Source organism: Melanotaenia boesemani, chromosome 19 (genome assembly GCF_017639745.1).
Source record: "Melanotaenia boesemani isolate fMelBoe1 chromosome 19, fMelBoe1.pri, whole genome shotgun sequence".
NCBI classification, from domain to species: domain Eukaryota; kingdom Metazoa; phylum Chordata; class Actinopteri; order Atheriniformes; family Melanotaeniidae; genus Melanotaenia; species Melanotaenia boesemani.
The window spans coordinates 7,821,972-7,849,235 of record NC_055700.1 but is presented as its reverse complement, the minus strand read 5'-3'; the positions used below and the strand labels follow the sequence as shown (position 1 = coordinate 7,849,235).

Here is a 27,264-nt window from a genome sequence, read left to right as displayed (position 1 = left end):
AACAACTCATTTAATTCATCCACTTATACGTGTGGCTCATATTAAAGACGTAAGCAACAAATAACATCTCCAACTATACAAAAGCAACTTAATAAAAAGAAAAAATGTGTTTCAGCCATCTGTTGATGTCATGGGACAAAAACCTTAAATTAATCAGGTCTGTGGATATGTTGCTTTACATTAAATTTGATTGATTAGCAATTCAACTACACAGATCTGTGAAGAATTATTTTTTATCTGTTAATCCATTCAGACTTAAAACCCAACCATTAAATCATAATAACGGCAATGTTTACTCGTAAATATACAGATATGTTTAAAGAGTCCTTCTTTGAGTCCTGGGAAGCTGGACTGAAGAAAATAAATATGGTTTAACTTTGTTTCTGCATAAACACAAATTATAGATTCATTCATTCATTCATGTTCTATACCACTTCGTCCAGTTCAGGGTCACGGGGAAGCTGGAGCATATCCCAGCAATTAGCAGGCAAGAGGCAGGGTACACTCTGGACACGCTGCCAGTTTATTTATTGTTTTGTTTAGGAACTTCAGGGAATTCCAAGCAATTTATCGATTGCTATCTCTCCAGAATTTTGCAACTGCAGAGGCAGGTCCTCAGCATGGAACATCAAATATTTGAAGAGCCCCCCCCTTTTTTTTTGTGAAAGGGTAACTGACCCCAAACCACTTGTGTCCACAGTTACAGTTTAGGATTTCTGAAAAACAACACCAGTTTGTTGACAATATGCTGCAGTGCCCCTGCAATGCACTGGCAACCTGTAGCTGATAGGCTCCGGTCCTGTGCAGCCCCTCTATTTCAATAAGCGGGTATAGCCAGTGAATGGATGAACGGATGGATAGATGTTGCAGTGCAAATCTGTGTCCACAAGATGGCAACACTGAACAGGTAACAGTGGATTTCAAAAAGGTTAGATATTACATTCACTTGTTATGGTTTATGTCTCAGAGGAAGGAATACACAAATGCATAGACTATAATTTAAATTTTACTCAGTATACTGACATATATGATATAGTTCCTTATAATATTAAACACTGTTATTCTATGTTAATCTATGTAAACAAGCTTTGCACAATGCAGAGGAAGTTTTGAACTGTTGTACCCGATGAACTGTCATGTGTTCTGAGAAGTTTTTGCTGAGTCTGCAGAACTTGCTCTACCAAAGGAGGTAGTGAATTAAGTTTAAAATGTGTATTTACTATATAGGTATAGGGGGAGAACAACACTTCTCAGGGAATGTGGTGAAAGCATGGCATGAAGAATTATAATAAAATTAGCTGAATCATGGGCACAGAGGTCAACAAATCTGAGAGAGTAAGTGATGTCAAACTCCACAATATTCAACATGCTGACAAGTATTTTCCTGCTGACTTACACAAACACAGTCAGACTTTTCCCTGACGACTTTTGTGAAGGCTGCCCTGTACTGGTTCTTTGCTTGTATCTGCGAGCAGAGCCAGTAGTCTGGGGGGGTGGTCATGGCCCGATGGAAAGGCACAAATATGTGCTGAAGTCACCACTTTTATGAGGTTCGACAGTTTCCTCCTAACTTTCTCAGGAAACCAGAGGGTAGGTAAGGTGCTTGGCTAATATTCCTCCAGACAAGAAAGACTTCCTGTTTTCTTGTGAGGGGGAGGTTGGAACTGTGTGGAAACGTTGTGGAACAGTGTAATGACCGGCTTTACTGTAACTTGCATATTAAATTCTGTAAAATCTGGTCTGTTACAGAATATGGTGACAGTGCTTCCTGCACTGCTGCTTGCCTTTACTGCTTTGTGTTGTATTTTTAGATTGAAATGGTTGGGAGCTGTGAAGGCAGTTGGTAGTTAAAGAACACAGAGGGACACAAAGGATAAAAATCTAAGACTACCTCAATTATGGACTGGAGATAAGTGGCTATCTTAGCTTCTGGCTGTGGTGGCAGCCAGCTAGCTCCAGGATTCACGCCCTAAAATACTTGATGGTTTGATTGTGTGGCCTTCCTGTCATAGATTGCAGAAAGGACACTTTCTCATGAGATGGTTTCTGTCAGCATGCTATCATAAAAATAAATCCTATGATTAATCAGTCAGTACTAATTTGTGCCACCAGTGGTCTCCTTGTTAAAAGGAGTTATCTTCATTTATTTTATTTTCTGTCAGAATCACTTCTCCTGTATAAATCAAGGTTTTATATGTATATATGAACTGAACATGTTCTTTGTGAAGTTCAACAATGACTAAATGCAAACAATATGTTTACACCTGGTTTGCTGCATCCTGGAACAGTGCTGGTGTAATGATGCACGTGAAAATAAAATTTGAGACATTCAAAATCAGAAAAAATAAATAAATAAATAAATCAGCAGCTTTTCTGATGCAAGTAAACATGCATCTTTTTATGAAGCGTTAGAAGTGCGCAATAAGAGGGGAAAAAAGTTTATTCAAGTGACCAAAAGGAAAATAGATGGCAGTAATCTAGCTGCTGAAGCCTCATCTCCTCAAAACCTGCCTCTGTCAGCAGAAAACAGGATACAAAGTCAGGAAAGACATCCTTCCTTTGTCCTTTTCACTCTCATTTTGCAGTATTCAACAGTTCATGACATATTATTTTACATCTCTTTCGCATAATGAAACTGTGTTTTTATTTATCACAAATATGTAGTTTTTGAAAACTACATAAAAAAAAATCTGGGTTAAAGCAACAGGAGTGAAAAGTTGTAAAGAAAAGTTTTGAGGCTCTTGTACTTTTATTGTATCCACATTATGCTACGTTATAAAATTGACACCATTTATTTGCTTGGACGGGACAGCATACATACATACTATTTGATGCACCATACCATGTTACAGCTAACAAGCTAATTTGTGCACACTGTTAAGACTGAAACACAACACAACTTTTTATAGGGGACAAAAACATACACAACACACAAAACAATATAATATACATTAATTCAGTGGTTCCCAACCTTGGGTCCGGGATGCCCCAAGGGGTTCCTGCAAAGAGCACAGGGGGTCCCTGAGGCTTTGAACATTAATAGCCATTGTGATTAATTTCCACAAATTGTCCCTATTTAAGGAACAAAAATAAGGCTGTATGTTGTTAATTTAACTTTGGCTTACTCAAAGGACAGGACTCAGTCAGAATACATAGTTTATAATGAAAATCTCACTTTTGAAGGAATAAAAGCAAGCATGGTTTCAGCAAGGTGTGGGGCAGAGAGTCCATGATGTTTTAGTATATGCATGAGAGGGGTCCCTGACGAACATAGGCTAGGAACCACTGCATTAACCCATACCAGATTTAATGCTAATCAAACAAATCAGGCCATTGTCTAAGAGAAAAGTTTTTAAAAAGCTTGAAAACTGTCAGAATCTTAATGGAAAAGGAGGATAAAGTGGATTATGCCCAAAATCAGCTTCTCTCGCCAAGATAATGCCATATTCAGATTTTTAAAATAGCATCAGTAATAGCTTTGTTTCTGGACCAACTATGAAAACTTAAAACATAAGGCTTGAAAAATATCAGAATCTTCATAAATGAGGATGATAAAGTGGTTTGTGATGGATTTAGTTCACCGCTGTGACAAGGCATGTGTGTCCAAAATCAGCTTCTCTCTTTCATGCCAAGGCCCTGGATAAGGAATGAAGTCTTAATAACTTAGATATCAAAACATTATGATTAACTCAATCAAATTTTTATGTAGATCTAAAAATATAGTTCAAACTAACTAACCTTTATCACTCCGTATTTATCCTGCTCTGCTACAAATTGTACGACAGGTATTGGTCCTATTTTTTCTCTGTTATTATTTCACTAGTTACTTTTACTAGCTGTTAATTATTTAATATTCCAAGACCCAAATTATTAAAAAAAATATCCAAGACTGGAGAAAATGGTCTGAAAATGTCATACAAGCCGTATTTTAGCTTTAAGAACATGTCCACATGGAGACGGCCTGTTGTGCTGTAGAAGCTACTAAGCATGATACAGCTTTTACAGCAAAAAATGTGCAAGTTTTAGTTTGATTCTCTGCCATCTTCTTCTTTGTATGTTTGTTTGCATCACACAAGTTTTATGCACATGCATCATATTTTATTTTCTATTTGTGGTGTATTTTTGTGGTAGTGTTAAGCCCATCTTACAGGCTAGGTGTGTATTACAGTGTTCAGTGGTTTTGTTTGGATTTCTTGAAATGATTCCCTGATAATAGACATGTTTGGGCCTAATCGGGGCTACTTCAGCACTTCTGGCTCAGTTAGAGAACTGGCAAGTGTTGTGTGGGCCAAAGATCTGGTCCAGATATTAGTTGTTGCCTTGGACGTGGATTATGGCATGTGTTATGTGGGCCAGAAGGGACCCAAATGTGAGGCGTAGACCTGAGCAATTTTCCTTGTCGGCCACACAGCAAAAGAACCATGAAGCAAATTGCCACACAAAAAACATAAAGTTTTTTGTCAGTTATATATTTAACTATTTTTAAAAACCATTTTTTTTCCCCATTGAACATCCATTGCCAGCTTTGACCTGCTGTGTCGGCCCTGTTGTCTGACATTTATTTACAGTGCACTGATAGCTCACCATAATACTAAAACCAGTCAGGTTTGCAGAAGTGAAACCATCAGCCTCCAAGGAAAAGCCACACTGACATCACTGCTCATGTCAGTGCAGACGTCAGTGTTAGCATTTATTTTGGTTTTGGAGTTATTACAGATTTTAGTTCCAAAAGCTTGTTTATGCTGAATAAATTCAACCCCTCTGTCTTTGTATTGTGTCTAACCCATCTTACATTAATGACACATTTCTGATTTTAATCCATTCAAAACAAACATCTTTGATGCTTCTGCAAACATGAAACAAAAAGTCTTCCTGTGCGACTACCACATTTTCTTTCTGGGAACACCATGAATGTCTCTGAGTGCTGAGAGCAGCAAATATAAAAACTGTCATTACTGAATCACTCTGGCATCAAAGGCAAAACAGATATTTGTATAAAGGAAGTTGATGACTCTTTCCCGGTACAGTTTACTGTAATTGAGGATATGTCAGGGCTTCACTTTAAAACTACTGTTTAACTTTGGTTCTCTGCCTCAGTCCCATCTTATTCCTCCTTTTTATAACATGATGCTCGATGTACAAAATGTTTAGTTAGTGCTCCTATAAAATATTAGCTACCTTATCTTTGTGATACTCAGCTAACAATGCAGGCTCACTGTGTTGGCAAAGTACATGCAGTATATTCTGTCTTTGTGTCAAAAGATTTTATCCCACTAAAGTTGAGCAACAAGAAATTATTTTGTCATACTGTCTCATTAGTCAAACAATTACACAAAGTCAATAAATAATCAGTAAAAACATACCACTCACTTACCCTCACACCTCCTTTCCCATTTCATCATTTAAAATTTAACTGACAAAGGGATCAATGAGTTTTTATATCTATTACGCTCACACAGAGGAACTCTGTACTTCCTCCTTGAATTCATTATTGAATACTCATCATGCAAAACATGTTTGTTATCTGATAAGATATTCCTTCTCATCCTGCATGTGACCTGCTCAAAGAGGTCATGAGGATAAAGGGGAGCAGGGGAGCCCATCATTTTGCCCGTTGTCTTAACCAGATTAAAAGTCTGTGTTATGCCAAACCCGCTTGTGATGCATATCTGAGGACTCATTAAATTGTTGCCCTGTAAAAAATTAACAAAACTCACTCACCACTGCACTCTTTATGATCTGGTCGGTTGGACATCACTAACCACTCGCAGAAAACATCACTGGTATTTTTTCGTCTATAAAGCAATATTGGGAAAACTTCCAGAATATCTTTGTGACCTATTCTGTGACAGTTCTGGGAGTTACCGGCTCCGCTCTTCAAATCGCTTGCTTTTCACTGTTCCCCGGTCGCTCACAGAGTTGGGGAAAACAGCCTTTTCCTATTCTGCACCATGGACATGGAACAATTTACAAAGAGATCTTAAATTGGAATCATTTATTTCGGTGGATAAATTTAAGGCAATCATAAAGAGTGTGGTAAAGGAGACATGTGTTTGTTTTTCTTGAGAGGCTCACTGTGTTTTTATATAGTTGTTCTAAATCCTAATGTGTTTATTTTGCTTAATTTTTATGTATTTGTAAACTGTATTTGGCTGCTACCTTGGCCAGGTCTCTCTTGTAAAAGAGATTCTGAATCTCATTGGGACTTCCTGGTTAAATAAAGGTTAAAAAAAAAAACTTTGTTATTACCTCAAAACAGTATGAGTCTTTAAAAAAAATGCAGGTGCTGATGGATTTTAGAGCAAACACTTGACACACGTGTGTGCCATCCCAGATCGCTATCTCACCATGTTTCATGTGCTTTATCCATCCATCCATCCATCCATCCATTATCCATTTCAGAGAGGAACATTTACCTTTGCTCCCTACTTCTATAGATTTATGGTTGCTTAAGGTAAAACTTATTAATTACTTGTCATATGTACATCTTCTTTAACACATACACATAAAAGGCTATCAAATATACACACCAAAGTAATGAATCATTTATTTATTTCAGCCAGAGTAATTCTTTCTGGGGTTTATACATTCAGATAAAAACACACTATCCATGCAGAAAATTGTGTAAGAACATTTAGGACACACATAGATATTTTATCACACCCATTTCAACAACCCTAGAAAAACTTCACATAATCTTGCTGTGAAAGGAAACTAATGAATCCAAACCCAATAATCATCAAAAAAACAAACAAAAAAAAAAGAACAATATGCACACTTGACATGTAGTTGAAAAGCTTTTCACTTAATCATTTTAAAACATTGACTTTTTAATATAGTAACATATAAAACATGGTAATATATTCCAGAGATACTCTATAGATTGACATGTGTACACAGATTATCTGCATGTTTTGACTGCCATGTGATGTCTTCCACTGTATCTTTGCTTGCAGGAAAACTGCTAAACTACTTAAATGTCCTTGAACTCAGCTGAGTATGGCATGCTGTATTTCTTTAATGATTGCTCGAATGAAATGAGCTGATTCAATCTGTAAAAATGGAGGCGGATGCAGATATTTCTCATTTGCTGTATGAAAACATGGTTATGTCACAGTTATCCGGTAAATCAGGCTTTAATATTACAGATATTTCAAACTGGGAAGCTAGTTTATTAAATGTGACTTTTTCAACAAACTACCTTAAGTGTTCCATTAATAACACAAGAGTTAGCTTTCATTCTTTATGCATTTCTGATGATCTTGAGTTTTTATTTGTGACATCGTTAACATTGTCTACATGAAGTGAAATATAGCTCCATAATTTTCAGATGAAGTCAGCAACTAATCACTTCTGAATATTAATTCCTGTTCTTCACCTTCAAAATCTCCTGTAATGCTTTTGCACATCTTGACATTGTGCAGACAGTGTCAGGCAATGCATGTCACTGCACACTGCATATGTTTAACAGGTGATGTCATTTGTTTAGGATCAGTAGCCACTGTCTTTGAACATATTTACTCCTGTAATTTTTGGTGCAGGTTGATTTTAGTAGCATCTATCCAAAGAATGCAGCTATTTTTGTTTTTCTTTGTTGTGTTTCCTACTCTGGCCCATCTGTTCTTGAAGCCAGTGAATGCTTTGCACCGTGTGGTGAACCTTGTGTATTTGCTCTGGAATCTTTTCATTATGGTAGATTTAGATAATGATATGTCTACCTCCTGGAGAGTGTTTCTCTCTTGGCAGGAAGAGTTTTTTTTGGGGGGGGGGGGCTTGTTTGTGTAGATGTCCAGGTCTTTCATGTTGCTGAGTGTGTTCTTTCTTTCTTTCTTTCTTAAATATCCCAAAGTCAATTGTCTGTCTTATAATCTTTTGTACTCTTTCTGATAGATTTCTAATTTTACAGTCAAATGAAGACTTATCTCACCAACATATTCCTGCTTGATGAGTTAATTATAATGAAATTGCCCACACCTGCCCACTAGCCAGAATCAGTTGTTATAGTCTTAGCATGCCAGAATATTTGTGTTTCTTCTCAAATTTCAGCCAATTTGTGACTTGAATATGCTTTGTGAGAGGCTAAAGTGATCTATATTTGGTCACTGTTCAAATATTTCGAGGCCATTGATTGCTCCACTGTCTTTTTACATATTAGCTCTTTGCCTTCTCAACCACTATTAGCTACCTGGCTAGATAGCATTCATTATAGGTTGTTTAAAAACAAAGCAATGACGGTGAAATTTAAAGGTGCTCATTAAAAAGCGTCGTAATGTCCAATTAATTCTCTTTGTGATAACCCTCAAATGTCTACCTTACAATTAATGAACTATATTAAACAATAACTAAGAAATGCAAACATACTGTTAGTGGTGAATGCAATGAACAAAATAATATCACAGCTTTGTGGAAGGCTACTGGGATCTGCATATAAGTGTAGGTATAATTTTCTCACATGTGTAGAGACCGCCCCTCTGCCATTTGAAATATGCAGGGAGTCAGTCCAGTCAGTCATTGAAGGGTTAACCTGGGAGCTCGCAGAAGTCTCTCCTTTCTGTCTCTGATATTTAGCGGAAAACATCTGACTCCTTGCTCGTTTTCCGAGGCTGCGTTTTATTTTAGTAATTTTGCAGCGGACCGTGGAGGCATCACGGAAACAGAAATCTCCGTTTGTGAAGCAGGACATCGACATTTCACCGCGTGCTTTCTAACAGGTTGGTCATTGTGGCGTTGGACTAAAATTTCCATCCCTGCATTAATTAAGCGCTACAGGTAGTTATGGTGGTGTTTCCGGGTTGAATGGCGAATAAACCTCCTTTCTTTAATGTCTATAGTTAACTTTTTTTAAGGTTTTAAAAAAAATGTAGGGAATGCGCATCACTCAAAGTTTAATTCACTACCTGTTTTTGTTGGTCATTTTGAGTTTTTATTTATTTTTTACTTTTGAAGGGTTAAGAATCCATTTCCCTTTAATTATATTACTTTTGAGTTTTAAAAGTTTCTTTTAAACTTTTCCAAAGTGCATCACCATTTTTTCAAAGACTGAACCACCCAACCATTCACCCCTTGTTTAAGTTCAAAAGCATTTTCGTTTGGTCTGAAAATGTTTGCCTATCCTCCATGTTCACACTGGGCCTGTGGTATTTCACCATCTCATTCACTTGCAGACTGAGTCATTCCCTGATTTCCTCCAGATGTGCAGTAGTTTACGTTTCCTGATGGCCTACGATTGTGACATTTCTGCCCTTTCGTTGCTGTTATTCTGCTGACAAACATACATTTAAACCTTTCTTCTGTGATCATCTGTTATTTGTGCTTTGACATCCGTGGATGCTGTTTTAAAAACTCCAGATTTTTCCACACATCGTAGTAGATGCCACTGCGCTTTTTTTTTCTTTTTTTTTTTTTTTTTTTGAGGTAGCAGTTAAAATGTAAACCTTTAACTCCAATTTGCAAGGAAGTGCTGACATTACACCACTTTTACAAGGCTCTGCCTCTTGGCTGTAGATGATGGATAAGCGAAATCATGTGTTCGACTTGTGCAAGTGGAGCATCAGCAGTATTAAATGTTGCTTTCATGCACTTCTCTGCACTGCAACAAAGTCAGCCTGTGTGGCAGGGTGAACCAAACATACATGACACTTGCGCTTTTAGTTTGTCTGGCTTCAGAACCAGTACTGACAGATAAAGGCAACTTTGCAATTGCACAGTAGGTCTTGAGATGCTGTGCTCATTTAAAATCCGACCACAGTAACAGCTTTTCCAGAACCTCTGCAGTCTTTTATGGTCAGTCGTTTCTTATAGTGAGAATTCTTGGCAGAAAGCTGAAACCACACTTGCTGACCTGGAAGTTTGTATCTTCTAATCTCACTTTGTGTTGGTCTCATTTCCTTTTACGGATCTAACTTAACTGCCTGATTGAGTCTTTGACATCCATTCCCCCCCGTCTTTATCCACACACACCAAAAGAAGAAAACAAGAAATGCTCTTTGTCTTTTAAACAAAAGTAAAAAACTACTTCATACTATTAGGGGGTGGACTTGTCATTGTAAAGTCTCTGGTTTTCATTAGCACCTGCTTTGCTGGGCATCACGAGATCTTTTGCTATGTTGGCGTAAGATTAACCTCAAGTAATTGCTCAACCTTTGGCCATCACCAACCTTTGGTCTTCATTATGGTACTCACAGGCTCTTAACACAGGTGTTCTGGTCAGTGTTGCCTCTGGAGCTGATCCTAAAGGTATGTCTGTAACCAAGCAGAGCTGGATTTGTGCTGTTTATAATTTTTATTTTTTTACCTGTGGTTGTGCATGATGAGTGCTTTATGGCTTTTTTCTTTCTTTAATTTTCCTTCCATTTCTCCCACTGCATGTCTTCTGCCTTTGCTGTGTTTTTTTTTTCCCTTGTTTTCTAGATAATGAAAATAGAATAAATCACATTTTTACAAAATGAATTAGATTCTTGGTCATGTTTTTACATCTAGAGATGTACTGAATACAAGCACATGTTAAAAGAGGGAGGGGGGGGGACTCAAACAATTGAGGTAGTTTTAGTTTTGTGTGCAGTTAACTACCATGATGCTCCTAAGCGACTGATTCAGTAAGACTTTTTATTGGTCTGAAATTACATGTTGGAGTTACAGAATTTGTTGCTGCTGGTTGCTGCTGTGATAACTACGAAATTAAACAAAAGTTTGGTAAGATTAGAGTTGAAAATGTGTAACTGTGCATGATATTGTTAGGATAATTTACTCTTTAACAGAGTCAAACAACTGATGTAACATATTTTGTATTTTGAAGGCGGGTTAAAGTGTCCAGTGGTCTTATGAGAGTTTGATGTTTTATAGGTCACATGTCTCGTTGAGCTTCCTGAGTGTTTTGGTGGTTGTAAATGTTTACAATACATCATTAAATAACATTATTGCTTATGATGAGCAAAAAATCTCATGGGCATTGTGTTTACAATCCAATATCATGTTTGATGCAAGTTAACTAGGAATGCATGTATTTATGATCTTTATCCTTCATGCCTCTGACATTCATTGTCAGCTTCACTTTTTCTGCTTCAGGTCAATAAAGAGAGAAGGATGTGTGGGTGTTAGGTCATATGCTCAGTTAACATCACTGCCCCCCCACCCTACCCCCAACACGGAGCTGCTGTCAGCTTTATCGCAAATTGCCACTTGTCCAGTGAGGCTGATCCAACACCATGTCTACAGAAGTGGAAAACAGCTCACCCGTGTCCGCTGATCCCAGCTCCCCAACTACAGCTGCAGCTACTAACACCCCACCCAGCTCCCCCATGACTGCTGGATCCAAAGTCCCATTCAGGAAAGAGAAGAAGAAAGGTGAGTTATGGAAAATTGGAGGCTTTGATTGTGAATTGTTTCAACACATTTGTTTCCTGGAGAAACAGGAAGTGGCAACCCCCTTCCAAAAAAAAAAAACAAAAAAACTCTTGTCTGTGCAGACTGGTCAACTCTACAGGCCTGAGAAGCTACTGCTACACAACCTCAGCTTGCCATGAGACTGTAAATATTTTAGAAAATAAATTTGTAGATGAATGAAGTACAAGACGAATGACTTTATTAGACTGTAAAATACCAATATGCCTTTTTATAGTACCCTGTATAAGTTAGTACTTCTAGGGATAGAAGACATGTACTATAACTTAGAAACAATATAATTTTAATTGCAGCTAAAATTGGTGAAATGTTTCTGTTATGTTAACTAGTTGTGGCTAAACTTTAACGTGGAGCAGGACGTTGGTATCCAGCAGCAGAGCACAGCTGTATCCACTAATGCTAACAAGCTGCAGGACTCAACTAATTGTGTTTCTGAAACTACAGTGATGCCTCGAGTCGGCAGTTTGCTGAACTTCAAGGTTTTTTTTTTTTTTTTTTTTTAACCGGTTCTTCATTTAAATTAGTATTTTGTCATTCATTGCTAATTTAAAGCTTCCACTACATTTTAATGATTACTTGGTTACCTATGCAGCCAATTTATCAATTAAAATGATTCAAGATTAGCAGTTGTAGCATCACATGTTACATTATTCTAATTCACTTCTGAATTTTAAAACCCACCTCCCAGAGAGCTCAGTCTCCTCTGATTGGTCAAAAATATTGAGGTCTGAAGCAACCATCCATTCTGATTTGCAGTGTATCAAACCCACCACTAGGGTGGAGTATAAATTTATTTGAAGCAAATAATGATATGGTTTTTATTTTTAGACTGAATAATTCCACATTTACTTTATCAAGAAGCAAAAGAAATGTCCAAAAATGGCGTCTTTTATGTTTGTAGCAGAGACTAGCTTATAAGTGATATTTTTCAAATATAGTTAAGTTTCTCACACTTAATGTCTAATGGGATTCAGTTGATATTATATCTCTTTTTTTTTAATATTTTTCTTGTAGTTGTGGAAAAGACAGATGAGTACCTGCTGGGCAGGTTTCAAGGAGATGGTGTAAGGTACAAGGCCAAGTTGATTGGCATTGATGATGTTCCAGAGGCCCGTGGAGACAAGATGTGCCAAGACTCAATGATGAAGCTTAAGGTGCAACATTTGACCTGGAACTTTGGCCTTCTGTTAGTCATGTTAATAAAGTATTACATTTTTATATATATATATATATTTTTTTTTAATGCAGGGTATGGCGGTAGCTGCTCGATCTCAAGGCAAGCACAAGCAGAGGATCTGGGTCAACATTTCCATGTCTGGTATAAAGATAATTGATGAGAAATCAGGAGTGAGTTGTTTATTTTCATCAGAGTTGCAATCTTGAGTTAACATCTCATTTGCAGTGCTCCATTATAAAACTTTTTCCCTTTTGTCACTCAGGTGATTGAACACGAGCATGTTGTGAATAAGATTTCCTTCATTGCCAGAGATGTAACTGATAACCGGGCATTTGGATATGTATGTGGAGCAGAAGGACAGCATCAGTTCTTTGCCATAAAGACTGCACAACAGGTGACACTCTTAGGCTAAGAAATGGAAATCTTTAAGTATCAAGGGCAAATGGGTTAAGAATAATGATATGCCTTCTTTGTACCACACAGGCAGAGCCCTTGGTCATTGATCTAAAAGATCTCTTCCAGGTCATCTTCAACTTGAGAAAAAAAGAAGCAGAGACCTCGCAGAAGGTAACATTTCAATTGAACCTGGAAAACTTTCTACCTTTTTAAATGTTGGGTTGTGGCATTTTTCTTGCTGAGAGAAAGCATTTGGCGTGGTCTTCTGGGAAGCCTGACAGGGTACACAGTGTATATGTACTTCCTGAACGTCAACACTGCCTCTCTGTGTTCTCTCAGTGAATCACATCCTCCTGACATTCCACTGAAATGACACATGCGTCAGTAACATTTTAAGAAAACAAGTATTAACGTTCTGCCTCTGTTTACAGGGTGAAAATGGCAGCACGGTAGTTGAGGTAAGCACTCAGAAGTCTCTTTGTTTTTTTTGTTTTTTCCCTTTTCCCAAAACCAGTTTCTTACTTTTAACCTTTTCTGTTTTTGTTAATCTTCAGAATGGAGGTGATGCCGTGTTAAGTGTGGACAGTGAAGGAAAAACTGCCCAAGTAAGGATATTGGCTCAATTCCTTTTAGACGAAAAGTAATTTATTTTATTTTTTAAATCTATAATTAAAAGCTGTATACTTTTGTCTTTGACATCCAGCCAGTGGAGCAGCTTGACCTTTTTGGAGACATGTCGACCCCTCCAGACATTCAGGCTCCAAATGTAAGTGTGTCTCTAAATCTGGATGACATAATTGTACTTGGGTGAAGAAATGGGGCTGGGTATTTCCTGTCTTTTCCATACTTTATGTGCTTTCAACCCCTTCCAGTGTATGGTTTTTATTTAACTTTGTGGTATGAGTGAATTAGTAAAGTTGATCTGGCTTTATGTGAAAGAAAATGGCTTTATTGAATAACACCAGCACCTTTCAGATCATTTAGTGTATTTATGTGAACTCATTTCTAAAAAGAGCAGAGTTTGCGTTTTATGTAATTCCTCAAAATTAAGATCTTTTAAGAACTGAGTTTACACCTCATGTTTACCAATCATATTTTCATCATTTTAAAGCTGCTACAAGTAGAATCTGTTCAATTTGGTGAACCTTGGAGCTGTTTGTGTATATATCCTGGTAATCTTTTACATCACTATTGCTCAACAACCCTGTTAGCTCGAGTTTTAGGTCAGCTGCACATGCTGACTTCAGCACATTTGCTGCTGTTCAAACAGAGAACTTTAATATATTCTACTAATGGCAGCTTTAAACTGTCATGTCTATTCACACCATGTGATCCATTGTTCATTTTGTGAACACATCTTTTGTCTGCTGAAATGATTCATGAATCTTGTTTTCTCTCTCTCACTGTCCCTTTCATGTAAACCAGGAATCTAATGACATTCTCTTGCTGGACTTTTCTGCTGAAGTTGACAGCAATCAGAATTACATAAAGGGAAACTCCTTAACTTTTGCTCCTGATTGTAAAGCATCTCCACACACAGAGAATCCCTTTTCCTCTATTTTTGGCTATTTCCCAGCTCCAGACAGCGACCCTTTCAGAGATGACCCCCTTTCTAAATCACCCACTAGTTTTGAACCAGTTAATGCACATATCTCTACCACCAATAACCATCCAAACAGCACTGCTGGCAACACTAATAGGACAAATTTTAACTGTTTAACTGAAGAGACTGAACATGCCAGTCAGATAAATGGGTTATCCACTAAGTCCATGATCCTCGCTCTCAATAATGGGCAGTGGCCACTAGGGGGCAATATAACTCAAGGCACCACAGTAACTATAATGGATGGGAATGGCTCTGATCAGGATCTCTTAACAAAAAACCCATTTTTTGACTCCCCTTTGAAAACCTCTCCTGTCTCTAATGGCCTCACTCATCATCCTGAACTGCCAGCGACTCATAACAAGGATTCAGTTGTCATAAGTCCACCTCCACAAAACTCTAAGTCTGGACGAGGTCGAAGGAGTGCAAAGGTGAAATTACACAGCTGGGTGACTTATAGTAGGGTTGCATGGGCTATGCATTAAAAAATGGGTTTGCTGCACATTTGGCACTCACGTCTCTTCTATTTGTGTTATGCACTGTCTGACAGGGTATGCTAGGAAATGCGTGTGATTGAAAGTGGGGCCTGTGATTTACGCCTGCAGTTAAGGTCTTGTTTGGATCTATTCTCTTCATGCATGCATCACTGGCTACATGCTTCTTGAACTTGCTTAAACTATATTTTGACTTTATGGCTGAACAGCTGCTACTGTTTATCTATGCTCATAATTTATCCTCATGTTCATGCTTGCGTGATGAAAGAACTGGTAAGTGGCAAGGAATGCACCCACATTAAGGTCAATGGTTTTTAGAGCATGAATTTAGTTTATTGATTAGCAATCTTTGGTAAAGGTTGGTTTAAACTTAATTCCTATAATTATGTTTCTTCGAGCAATATCATACTTATGTTTCGTTTTTTTTTTTTTTTTTTGGTTTTTTGTTTTTTTTGGGGGGGGGATCAGTCTACAGCAAGCGATCTGTTTGGAGCAGAGCTGTTTACTGCTCCCACTCCTGAGGGGTCCTCTGCTGCAGCTGACCTTTTCAACAGTGCACCCACAAACTCTGCTCCATCCTCCATAGCAGCTCTGGGTAAAAGCAAAGCTTTTATGTTTTAAGCTTTATATTTTAGGCTTCCAAATTTGTTTTATTTATTTATTTCTTCATGTTTAGGAAATCTTCAGTTGGGTCCACCAGCTACCACAAGTATGCCTGCTGTAGGCATGTGGGGAGCCCCTACTGCTGCACCCAACATGTTCTCCATGCCAGGAGTGACTGTTCCAGGGCTGAGACCAGGCTTTCCACAGCCATCAGCCTTTGGTGTACCTGTGCCAGCCACAGCCTGGGCCCAGCAGATGCCACCACAGTTTGCTGCTGCACCTCTGTCCCCACCCCACCTTGCCTGGGGTCAGCCTGCCTCATCCAATCCTTTCCAACAGGGTGCCTTCCCAGGAATGGGTGATCAGCAAGGTCCATCACGCCCCCCTCCAAGGCCACCTGCTAAGGAAGCCCGTCCAAAAGTAGAGAACAGCGCTTTTACAGCACTGGATCCCCTTGGGGATAAAGAGAAGAAGACTGGAAAGGACATGTTCAAGGACTTCCAGCTCGCCAAACCCCCGGCCATTCCAGCAAGGAAAGGGGAAGTTGCACCAAGCTCTGCTCCAGACCCCAGCAGCAAAGAGCCAGCAGCATTTGATCAATACTTTTCCAGTAAAGTTGGTGTCGCTCAAGATGTCGCCGATCATGATGACTTTGAAATCAATCAAATGTCATCACTTGCTAATAATGGTAAACTAAAGCTTTGCCTTCACTTTTATTCAATTTTTTTCCTCTAAAGTTAATATGGATATATGATCGAGGTCGGTCGCTCACTGTTGTGTGTCTGCACAGATGCTCCTGCTCCGAGCTTTAATGCTGATCTCTTTGATGGAGCCTTCTCTTCTGCCCCTGTCTTAAACACTTCAGCGCCATCACAGGGAAACAGTCTCAGTCAGGACATGTTTGATAAAGCATTTGGGGCCCCAGATTCCAGTTTGTTTGGAGCACCACCCGTAGCTGTGGTATAGAGCTTTACTCATTGATGTTTTTGCAACAATCCCATCACAAGTTAGTGACTCTTGACTTAGAAATATTAAAGTAACCTTTTTTCTAACTTGTTTTTCTGATCCTCATTGCAGAATGCTTCTGTTGCTCAAAGTGGGTCAACAGATGCTTTTGGAAATGCTTTTGGAAATCCCTTTGCTTGACTACAAGTCTAAGTAAGTTGCAGTTCATGTTTGCTCCTTATTTATCTTCTCATATTTTTTTAAAGCACATTTAAGTACTTTATTTTTTATTTTTTTGTCTACAGTTAAAAAGGAGCAAAGGGAGCAGATGGAAATCACTTCAGACACATTCGGGACAAGCTGCTCCGTGCAAGACAATCGATATTATGAACTCTTCTTACTCTTGTCTTTCTTGTCTTTTTTTACACACCCTTCTTTTACATCTGTTTCTGATGGTTCCTCTGTAACAACCACTGATCCAAGAAGCAAATATTATGTCATGATCTGCTGAAGAAAAGAAATATGCAGATATATGTGGAAAAAGTTGAGGTTCACTGCTGATGCTGTCTTTGTTAAAGAAATAAATCATTAATTACACTGCAAAGTTCAGTTGAGAGTGGATTTACTCTAAGTCCCCTGTGTGTTAGGGAAATTGGTTTTCTGTTGGCCAGTTTCCTGTTAGAGGAAAGTTTCATTTGTTTAAAAAAAACACAAACTAATAATGGATTAAATTTACATAGTACTTTTCAAGGTACCCAGACCACTTTACTGTATTCATTCACTCCCCATTCATACTTTGATGGTAAGCTGGATGTGTAGCTACAGCTGCCCTGGGGCTGACTGATGAAAAATTGGCATCAAATCCAAGCTAATGACCTCTGACCACCAAACATTCATACACACTGATACACCATGCTGATACATTACTGCCTAGCAACTCTGGCCCAGTCTAGTGTTTCTCAATCCTGGTCCTCAGGGACCACTGCCCTGCATGTTTTAGTTCTTTCCAACTCCAGTACACCTGATTCATATTAACTGAACTCCTTGTCAAGTTCTTTGCTAATGAGCCATTCCTTTGAGTTAGGTGTGTTAAAGAAGGACACCTCTAAAACATGCAGGGCAGTGGTCCCTGAGGAGCTGCTACAACTGTTTTGAACAGCTTGCTTTCATCTTGTTTTGAATGTTTTAACACTTTTTTTTTTTTTTAACTTGTCCTGTCCAGCATCATACCAAGCAAAATGATAATCTGGTTGCTATATCGTGCTGAACAAATTTGCTCTGCCAAGGGGAGGCCTATGGGTAAGGCTCCTCTTGATAATGTGATTAATTTATTTATTTTGAATCACAGAATCTATGTAATCTTGCTGGACCTGACTGGAGGGGACAGAAAAAGATGGAAAATAGCAAAAAAGAGCAAAAGGGAAAGAAGAAAGGAGAAAAAAAGATCACAGACAGAAGGAAAACGACCCTTCAATCCACACCATCACCAGACAACAAACTGTTACACCTGTACATGAACACACCAGAAAATTTCCTACAACTTTTACAAAAGCAGAAACACACACACAGAAAAAAACACACAAAAAAAAAAAAAAAAAACAGGGCTGCCAGTCATTAAGAGTTTTTAAATAATAACCAAATCAAATCAAAAAGACATAACAGCGACCAGATACTAACTCACAGGAAAAATACAAAAATTTTTTTTTTTTTTTTTTTATAATTATCGCTTAGAATTAAAAACCCACTAGACAACTCAGTGACTGTGTCAGCAAGCAGAGCATGAGAAACAAGGAATGTTTTAACACTTGAATGTGAATTCAATGATCAGCGCTCAAATCTTGACTGGACCTGGACCCTGGGAAATGTCAGACATGTGACAGAATCACATTAGGTTAAAAAAAAAAAAAAAGACCATTAGTTCTCAAGCTCGTGATAACGAAGTTAATTGCACAGCTTTAATCAAATATAGGCAGACTCTTTATGTTTTTATTTTTCCATTTTTATTTCAAGAGACAAAAGAAAAAGCTTGGCAACTCGAGTGGTAAAACGTGTCGTTCATGCTGATCTTTGACATTGCTGTTGTCAGATATTAGCAAGCTTTGAAATCCAGCATTTGTATTTCTACACATTTTCTCCAAATATTTTAAATATGCATACATACAAGTGAGCTTAATAGATTAACATCATAGCCTCAAGGCAAAATACAAAGTCTCAATTTAACCTAAATACCAGCCATTTATAAAATTACATTTATGCACTTTACTGACCCACAAATGTCTCCTCGTATCATTAAGTGCTATTTGCTGTTAACAGTTGCATCATCCACGTGCTCCTCTAAACCGTAATAACTTGATGGGGTTCGGGTTGCTCTAGATCCAGTAGACCTGAGCTCTGATCTGAATGTTCAGGATATTTTAAACTAGAAGTCCTATTACTTGTACTAGAAGTAAATTACCTGTTGAGGCTTAGGAGATAAATTGTGTGTACAAGTTACAGAAAGAGGGGTTTTATTGAGGTTCTTGGTAGTTTGGGCCCCACATACTTATGATGAAGTTCACCTCTGGCTCAATGTGTCAGATATTAGTCAATTTGTTAAAAATAGAAAAAAATAAATAAAATGTTTGCATCATAGTGAAGACATGAAGAGCTGGGCAAATAAATGTAATGATAAAACAAATCTGCCCCCCCCCCCCCCCCAAAAAAAGATGGACAGAAAGGAGCTTTATATTTGAATATACGCAAGGACGCCACAGCAACATCCATTATTATTGAAATTTGTAGACATTCAGTGTTACTGAAGTCAAAACTATTAAAGGCTGACAAGAATTCAACTATGTCTTCTCTTCACTTCCATCAGAATTTGATCCCTCATCAACTGGACACAAAGCCGCTGCAAAGTCATACTCTGATAATGCGTACCTAATCTCAAAACCAAAGCCAGGATAAAGTGGTTCAGTGAATCTGCAGTAACTTGTGTAAAGATGAGTCAGTGTGCCAGAGAAGACCCTGTAAAAGGAAAGAGTGCCAGCAGGCCAGTCCAAATACACTGCAACTCTACCAGTAGACGGCTGAGGTGAAGCTAAATGTGTTTCTATGTTATTGTGCAAAGCGTAGTAGTACTCATCACAGCACATACTCCAGGACTTGTCATTGCGTCCAAGCCTGCATTCATTATCATCTCCTCTCCTGCGGATTCCTTTATAAGTTACCCCAACAAAACAGCTTCCCTTTTTTATACTTAATTTACTTTCCCAGTAGCAGCAACCAGTCAGTCCATTCTGACAGATCACCTGTTTGAAGGTATTAAATCTTTCTGGATGATACTGATAAAGTTGTTCCTCCTCCATACATGTCACCTGTTTGTTGTCCTCTGACAGGACAAGCTGTCTGTGGGCTGTGTTTGGGTCCAATGTGAGTTCACAGGCATCTAAAGTAGACAATAAGAAATGAAAATACACATCAGCTGCTTATCATAGTCACTCATTATTGAGTTTTAAACAGTAGCAAATATACTTACACTTTAACAGACCAGATTTTAACCGCTCCACTCCGCCATGATCAACTCTAAAAGAGAAAACACACCTATGAACAGTCCTTTTCTCTCCTCTAAATCCTTTGGCTTTCTCATCTATTGTACATGAGGCATAACTTCTAAAGTTTTCAACTTGTGGATGTCGTAAGTATTAAAAGTACTGTCTTTTGTTTGTTTTTACTGTTAGAGTGTGATGTGTGTCATAGACGATCTCTACACGCATGTGCGTAAGTTCTTGTTTTCTGCCAGTTAAGAATAAAAGGAGTGGGACCTCTTTCCCCTGGCAGTCGAGCACTAGCAGCTTAGCTGAACAGGAGTGAAGGATATACAGTATAAGCACCAAGTTATGAGCATAAAATGTCTCCTGTTTTATGAGCGAGTGGCAAAATGTCGTATACATGTATGTATGAGGGATATCTACATCCACTGATAATAGGGGAGAGAGATCCCGGATCCAAGGGAACACACCCGCTGCATGTCTACCATCATTTACCATTAGGCAATATAAAATAATTTGCTCTGGTGGAATTGTCACGACTAACACAGCTCCCTTTACATGAAACCCCACAAGGTCAGAGAATCTAGGTTGACTTTTTGAATAGACGTTTTAACTCCACAACCCATACCTTAGAGTTTCCAGTCTGTACCGGGAATCCTCCAGAACAGCAGACAGTGCCATCACTCCAGAGTCTCCTGGATGGTTGTAGCTCAGGTCCAGCTCTTTAAGGTGGGAGGGGTTGGAGTTCAGAGCTAAGACCAAAGAAGAACAGCCCACCTCTGTGACCAGACAGCCAGACAGCCTGCAGATTCAAATAAGCGATTTGTTGATTACTTTTAGAAGACTTAAAGAATTATGAGACATCACCCTTGTAACAAGTTCTGTTTGGTTGGTGTGTGCTCATTAACAGGCTAGGAATCTAGTCATGTGATAAACTTCAAATGGCATATATTCAGACCTGAGAGTTTCCAGGATACATTGTGGACTTTCAAGTCCTTTAGAAAGCTGCTTGACCCCTGAATCATGTAGATCGTTGCTGCTCAGGTCCAATTCTTTAAGACTTGAAGCTTTAGAGCCGAGAACTGAAGCCAGAACTTCACAGCTTCTCTCTGACAGCTTACACCGACTCAACCTGGACAACAGCAAGTGATCATGATTAATAGCCTTTATTTACAATAGGTTTATATATATATATATATATATTCAAAAGTTTGGGGTCACTTTGCCATTGGATTCAATGGGGAAGTGACCCCAAACTTTTGAACGGTTGTGTGTGTGTGTACACGCACACTCTTAATAAAGTTAACTATGCCACCTGAGTGCGTCCAGGTTACAGTGCTGACTCTCCAGTCCAGCAGAGAGAAACTTCACTCCAGAATCCAGCAAGTTGTTGTTACTTAAGTCCAGCTCTTTCAAACTGGAGGACCAGGTCTGGGAACCAAGAACTGAAGCCAGAACTTCACAGCTTTTTTCTGACAAGTCGCAAAAACTTAGTCTGAGGAAAAAAATCATTATTAAACAATGACAGTTTGCAAGTTTAAGATGTCAATTTTACTGTCTAAATTTTCTGTTATCTTGTCCAGAGTGAGTAGGATTCATTTTTAAGATTCAACTCTCATTTACTCAGGGAAAGCAGAAACTGTGTATTGTTATTGTCCAGATAAGGTAAAGCTAATGTTAACCAAGCTGTTTTGTTTTGATTTTTTTTTGTACTTGCTTAAATCTAAACAAAGATGGACCTAAAATAGAGGCCTAACAAAAGCCCTAAAGTACAAGCCAACACTGACAGTTCCACTCAAGAATCAAACACAAATCACACATTCCCAGACAAGTCCCCAGTTATTTTTTAAACATTTTTCCCAGCATGATTGTGCTGACATGAGCCTTGTGTGTATTTCAAAGACGCATCATTCCAGCCTTAACAGACGGATGCTGATGGATTAACTGAAAGAAGTCAAGAAACTTGCTGACCTCAGTGTTTCCAGTTGGCAATTTGGACTCTCAAGTCCACTCCTGAAAATCAGTACTCCTGAATCCTGGAAGTTGTTTATACTCAGGTCCAGATGTCTCACACTGGAATGCTTGGAGCTGAGGAAGAAGGCTACTGCATCACAGTCTTTCCATGTCAGCTCACAGCAAATCAGCCTAATAACAGTACGCAAGAAAACCAAACATCAAGTTCAACACCATTACCTTTTTATTTCACAACACATAATTAAAGTGTCAGTGTTGTAGGATATTAAAGTGCTGACCTGAGAGTTTCAATTCCACTTTGTGGAGTCTCCAATCCCACAGAAAGTTTCTGTATTGCTAATCCTCCCAGTTTGTTGCTGGAAAGATCCAGCTCTTTAAGACTAGAGGACTGGCAGCTGAGAAGTGAGGATAGGTCTTCACAAGAAGAGGATGTCAAATCACAACCACTCAACCTGAGGAGCACAATATGATCAACAAAGAAATTTCAGTTCAGTGCATCCTAATGAATGTTGTAATTCCTTTCAAATTTATCTTTGTCATGCCCTCTTTATATAATGTCCCACTAAATCTTTATTATGACACTTAGCCTGTGCATGCAGTTAGAAGTGACAGAAATCATGATGTCTTAATCTAATTAATTATTTATGCTACAATATGAGTAGCTCAGTTGTTTGTTGCATAGCTACAGTTAAACCCCTTATAAAAAATATGATGGTGTATTATTTTGACCAAGTTATGTTCAAGATTAATTAAATAAGACTAGCAGACCTGAGAGTTTTTAGTCTACATTCCTGATTCGTCAAACCACTTGCAAGGTGCAAGATTCCTTTATCCATCACGCTGTTGTAACTCAAGTCCAGGTCTCTCAAATTGGAGGATGGTGATCCCAGAACGGACTCCAGATCATTCAAACTTCTCTCTGACAGCTTACAGCCACTTAGACTGGCAAGGCAAGGGAAAAAAGAATAAACAATTATCTAAAAGGGTATTATTTCCAGTATGTAGCAAGAACAGTAAGTTGTGTACCCACATAGTTTGACTTGAAGTATGAACCACTGGCAGCAGATACTGAAGTTCCTTCTCTGAAGCAGAGAATTTCTTCAGGTCAAACACATCCAGCTCACTGTTTGATGACAGCAAGATGAAAACTAGAGCTGACCACTGGGAAGGAGACAGGTTTTTAGACTGTGGACTTCCTGAACTTAGGTACATTTGAATCTCGTCCCCTAAAGAATGATCCTTCAACTCATTTAAACAGTGGAAGAGGTTGAAGCACAGTTCTGGAGAGGGATTCTCCCTGATCTTCTGTCTGATGTATTGGACTTTCTCCTGACTGCTCTCTAAGTTAGCGCCTGACTGTTTAAATAAGTCTTGAAGAAGAGCTTGATTGGTCTGCAGTGATAAGCCAAACAAGAAGCGGAGAAACAAGTCCAGGTGTCCATTTGGACTCTGTAAAGCCTTCTCTACTGCAGTTTGGTAAATATTGTTTCCTGGAGATTGATCTGAAGTGTCTTCAGATCTTTGACAGGTTGACTGTCCCTCATACAAGACGTTGACACCAGAACTGATGAATGACACACTGACATGAACAGCAGCCAGAAATTCCTGAATGCTTAGATGAGCAAAACTGAAACGTTTTTCCCGGTTTGGCCCAAACTCTTCTATAAAGATGTATGAAAACACATCTGAGTACAGTAAGGCTGCTCTGACATTTATACCACAATCTATAAGATCTCTTTCACTGAAAATCACATTTCCTTTCTTCAGCTGCTCAAAAGCAAGTTTTCCCAGCGACAAAATGATTGTGTCTGTGATCCAGAGTGGAGGAGTCTCAGCCCCTTCATTTGCTTGTTTGGACTGAACCACCAGGAAGTGTGTGTACATTTCAGTCAGGGTCTTTGGCACCTCGTCTCTTTTATTGCCTTTCAACATGTCCTCCAAAACGGTTGCAGCGACCCAACACACGACTGGGATTTGGCACATCGTGTGAAGGCTTCGGGAAGCTCTAATGTGAGAGATAATTCTACTGGCCAGCTTTTTATTTTGAAATCTTCTCCTGAAGTACTCCTCCTTCATTGGGTCAGTGAAGCCTCTTACTTCTGTCATCATATTAATGTATCGTGGAGGGATTTTGCTGACTGCCTCGGGAGTCGTGGTTATCCAGATGCGAGAAGCAGGGAATAGTTTTCCCATGATAAGGTTCGTGAGCAGAACATCCACCGAAGCAGTATCAGTTATATCAGTCAGGATCTCATTGTTGTCAAAGTCCAAAGGGAACTGACACTCATTTAGGCCATCAAAGATAAACACAATCTGGAGTTTATCCAAACTGCGGTTTCCTGCTTCTTTAATGTCAGCAAAGAAGTAATGAATAAGATCCAACCAGCTATAATCTCTCCCCTTCAGAAGATTTAGTTCTCGGAAAGTGAACGGAAACACAAACTCCACATCATTTGCTTCTCTGTCAGTGGACCAATCCAAAGTAAGTTTTTGTGTGAGTACAGTTTTCCCAATACCAGACACCCCTTTTGTCATTAATGTTCTCAATGAACATTGACTAAAGATGGTTTTGAAGAGGTCCTTACTCATGGTTTGTTCCAAGGGACGAGATTCCTCTCTTACATCAAGTTCAATGTAGAGCTCATTCATGGACACATGCTTCTCAGATTTAGTAGGTTCTTCACTCAAATGTTGAAACCTCTTTTGAAGGTTGGATTTTAGTTTATGTTGGCAGGTAGCAAGAATTTCTGAAACAAATAAAAGAAAGAGAAAAGACCGAAATTACAATAACAGGAGAGCGCTGTAAGAAAAGAAAATGTCCCACAAATAAATGAAAGGAATCTGTGTATGTGCGCCTGTTACAAGTTTTTCACGTGTCATTAATCATGTCTTCTTCACTTGGAGGGAGTGTTGCTTTGACTGACATGCAGTGATGTGTTTGACATCTTTAAGATAAGCTAAATGCTATCTTTGCTAAATGTTTCCAAGCAGAGTCAGACTATGAACAAATCTTGTCATTTTTATCTGGACCAGCTCCACTTTTTTTCCAAATTTCTGCACTCCTGTTAATAATAATTATAGTCAACACTTCCAACTCTGTTAACCACAATAGGCTAAAGATGAGAGAAAACTGATGGTAAAGGATTTACTCTTGAGTTTCCTTTTTATTCTTTATTTCCCATATCATAACCTTAAACAATACTTTAAATTTTTGTCGCATCCATGTGTGGAAGGTAACTGGCTGCACATTCATGAAGGAATACTGCATGACTTTTACCACTTACCTTTTGATGCTGGGTTGATGTTTACCAACCGCTGCACCAAGTCATTCCTTCTGATTATCTTCAAAACTTTAACGGCCACTTCAACTGCATTTTTGTTATAAGTCTCTTTGAGCTCAGTCACTGTGTCCATCCTGTTTGCATTCTCTAGTTTGCATCTCGGGATTGCAGGGAAATCTTTCAAGTCCTCCGGCTGTTGCAGAAACCATCTGAACTTTCGAAACTCCTCTTCTGCTAAATCTTCCAATATTGCCAACAGCTCAGAAGATGTTGCCATGATTTCTTTTGCTGAATTTAATAATTTGTACAAACACAATTTTAATATATTACACTGAAGGATATGCTTATATCTGGATCATTAAACAGTCTTTGTTCATGTACAAAAAGAGCTCAAAATAGGGAAGCGAACCTTCTGTTGCATAAATTAGCTTCCCATTTACAAAAAAAGGGATATGCCTCTGTGGGGAAGTTACGACCCCCGGTTGCTGATTCAGGACTGTTACCGACCGATGCAGGGCTTCGGTTAGAAAGCTGACGAGTCATCCAAGAAGGTGTAACACTTTACTTGAGAACAGGCAGATACAGGATTATAGCCGTGAGCACGCAGGTGAACAGCATGTACCGGCAACAGGAACAGCAGGGAAAGGCAGTTTCTGGAATACAACAAAAAGAGGATGTACTGATCACAACCTCTTATCATGTAAACAGGTTACTGACCGCTTGAAATCATCACGACACACAACGTAGGAAGTACGCGTTAGCCGCGTACGGCCGGAAGTTAGCGGCTACAGGTCATGGCTAACGGCTAATCCACAACATAACATCGACTGCAACTCACATATCTTAGCGAGTGTAAACGTACCCGACTAAACAACATTAGTAGTCATAACAGGTCATGTTCATTTTCTTTGAGCATACCTTTGCTGGGTTCAGTTTATGTCAGTTAAGGACACAGAAAGGGTTAAACTAGTTAAATTAAAATTCAGTGACATTAAATTCTGATACAAGTCAGTTGAAATAATTACATTGCTAAGCGTCCATTCTCTTGCCTTCTCTTAAAACTTAAACCACAACATATACAGTACACACAGTGGCAGATCTAGAAATAAGGTGGCAAAAAGTGTAGGCAGGGTGGCATTGGACATCCTCAGTGCAGTATGTGCAAATTCCCTATATGTTAATTTAGTATAATAAAAAAGAAAACAAATACAATCCTTAGGCTTAAGGGGAAAATGATAAGATAGATAGATAGATATGTTTAATAAACTGATCGTGTGTTTAATGTAATCAAAACTAACTAGGGAAAATGCTACGAATTACACACGAATGAGCCACTGTCAGCAAGCGATTTTAGCAGACATTCCTATCAATACTAATTTAATTAAACTTTGTGAACTATGTGTTTAAATATCGCCCAGAGAAACAAACATCACCTGGAGAAAGTTGGGTGGCTCCACTCCGTCAGGATGCGGACAGACTGTCTCCTACATGTGTGTGAATGGTGCACGCGGCCAACATGATCTACCTATGTCTTCTGCACGTTAGCGCAACAAGAAAATGTCATTTCAGTGTGCCGTAAGGACACACCCATCGTTACTCGAAGTGTAATCAAGCTCATAATCGTTCTTGGGTTTTCACAGGCATTTATTGTAGGACAGTGTCTTCAACGTGACTTTAAATGATCCTTGGTTGCCCCAATTATGCCGCAATAAAGAAATACGAACTCAAATAAACTTCAAGCAAAAATAGAGGGCTTACATAAATAAAACAGAAATACACAAGACATAATAAAAAAACAAACTTTGCCTTAATATAAAATTAAAGGCTTACTTGGCATCACAGTTACATGACATTAACAATG

At 38.7% G+C, this 27,264-nt stretch overlaps 2 protein-coding genes and 1 long non-coding RNA gene across 8 annotated transcripts; 2 read left to right on the top strand and 1 right to left on the bottom strand.

Moving 5' to 3' along the window:
• The first annotated feature begins 781 nt into the window (after window positions 1–781).
• dab2 (DAB adaptor protein 2) lies at window positions 782–17,215 on the top strand. Of its 6 annotated transcripts, none has more exons than XM_041969852.1 (15): window positions 782–907; window positions 11,065–11,343; window positions 12,415–12,554; window positions 12,649–12,747; window positions 12,840–12,971; window positions 13,061–13,144; window positions 13,405–13,431; window positions 13,528–13,578; window positions 13,677–13,739; window positions 14,399–15,007; window positions 15,539–15,665; window positions 15,747–16,361; window positions 16,464–16,633; window positions 16,751–16,831; window positions 16,924–17,215. In XM_041969852.1, exons 2-14 carry the CDS (start codon window positions 11,205–11,207, stop codon window positions 16,817–16,819), a joined length of 2,325 nt encoding a protein of 774 aa, XP_041825786.1. In that variant the 5' UTR covers window positions 782–907; window positions 11,065–11,204; the 3' UTR covers window positions 16,820–16,831; window positions 16,924–17,215. The 6 variants fall into 6 exon arrangements, with proteins under 6 accessions (XP_041825786.1, XP_041825784.1, XP_041825787.1 ...); XM_041969850.1 differs by lacking the exon at window positions 782–907 and adding an exon at window positions 1,453–1,590; XM_041969849.1 differs by lacking the exon at window positions 782–907 and adding an exon at window positions 8,481–8,711.
• LOC121629925 lies at window positions 9,516–26,486 on the top strand. The gene is made up of 3 exons (XR_006008458.1): window positions 9,516–9,525; window positions 21,028–21,036; window positions 26,296–26,486. It is a non-coding gene; the product is annotated as an uncharacterized LOC121629925 (long non-coding RNA).
• On the bottom strand, window positions 19,340–26,961 carry LOC121629921 (NACHT, LRR and PYD domains-containing protein 12-like). The gene is made up of 11 exons (XM_041969848.1): window positions 26,837–26,961; window positions 25,407–26,056; window positions 23,153–24,869; window positions 22,891–23,064; window positions 22,401–22,574; window positions 22,120–22,293; window positions 21,464–21,643; window positions 21,107–21,280; window positions 20,777–20,950; window positions 20,136–20,182; window positions 19,340–20,045 (listed from the first exon to the last, which is right to left on the bottom strand). The coding sequence occupies exons 2-11, from the start codon at window positions 25,678–25,680 to the stop codon at window positions 19,450–19,452; spliced, it is 3,684 nt and encodes a 1,227-aa protein (XP_041825782.1). The 5' UTR covers window positions 25,681–26,056; window positions 26,837–26,961; the 3' UTR covers window positions 19,340–19,449.
• Between the last annotated feature and the right edge of the window lie 303 nt (window positions 26,962–27,264).

What these genes read in the sequence shown, in the direction of transcription:
- dab2 (XM_041969852.1), top strand. Translation starts at nt 11,205, where the DNA reads ATGTCTACAGAAGTGGAAAACAGCTCACCCGTGTCCGCTGATCCCAGC. An exon ending in CAGGAAAGAGAAGAAGAAAG is followed by an intron (nt 11,344 to 12,414) that starts GTGAGTTATGGA and finishes TTTTTCTTGTAG; the next exon opens with TTGTGGAAAAGACAGATGAG. An exon ending in GTCATCACTTGCTAATAATG is followed by an intron (nt 16,362 to 16,463) that starts GTAAACTAAAGC and finishes GTGTCTGCACAG; the next exon opens with ATGCTCCTGCTCCGAGCTTT.
- LOC121629921 (XM_041969848.1), bottom strand. Translation starts at nt 25,680, where the DNA reads ATGGCAACATCTTCTGAGCTGTTGGCAATATTGGAAGATTTAGCAGAA. An exon ending in TGTAGACTAAAAACTCTCAG is followed by an intron (nt 22,575 to 22,890) that starts GTCTGCTAGTCT and finishes TGTGCTCCTCAG; the next exon opens with GTTGAGTGGTTGTGATTTGA. An exon ending in TGTATCCTGGAAACTCTCAG is followed by an intron (nt 20,951 to 21,106) that starts GTCTGAATATAT and finishes TTGAATCTGCAG; the next exon opens with GCTGTCTGGCTGTCTGGTCA.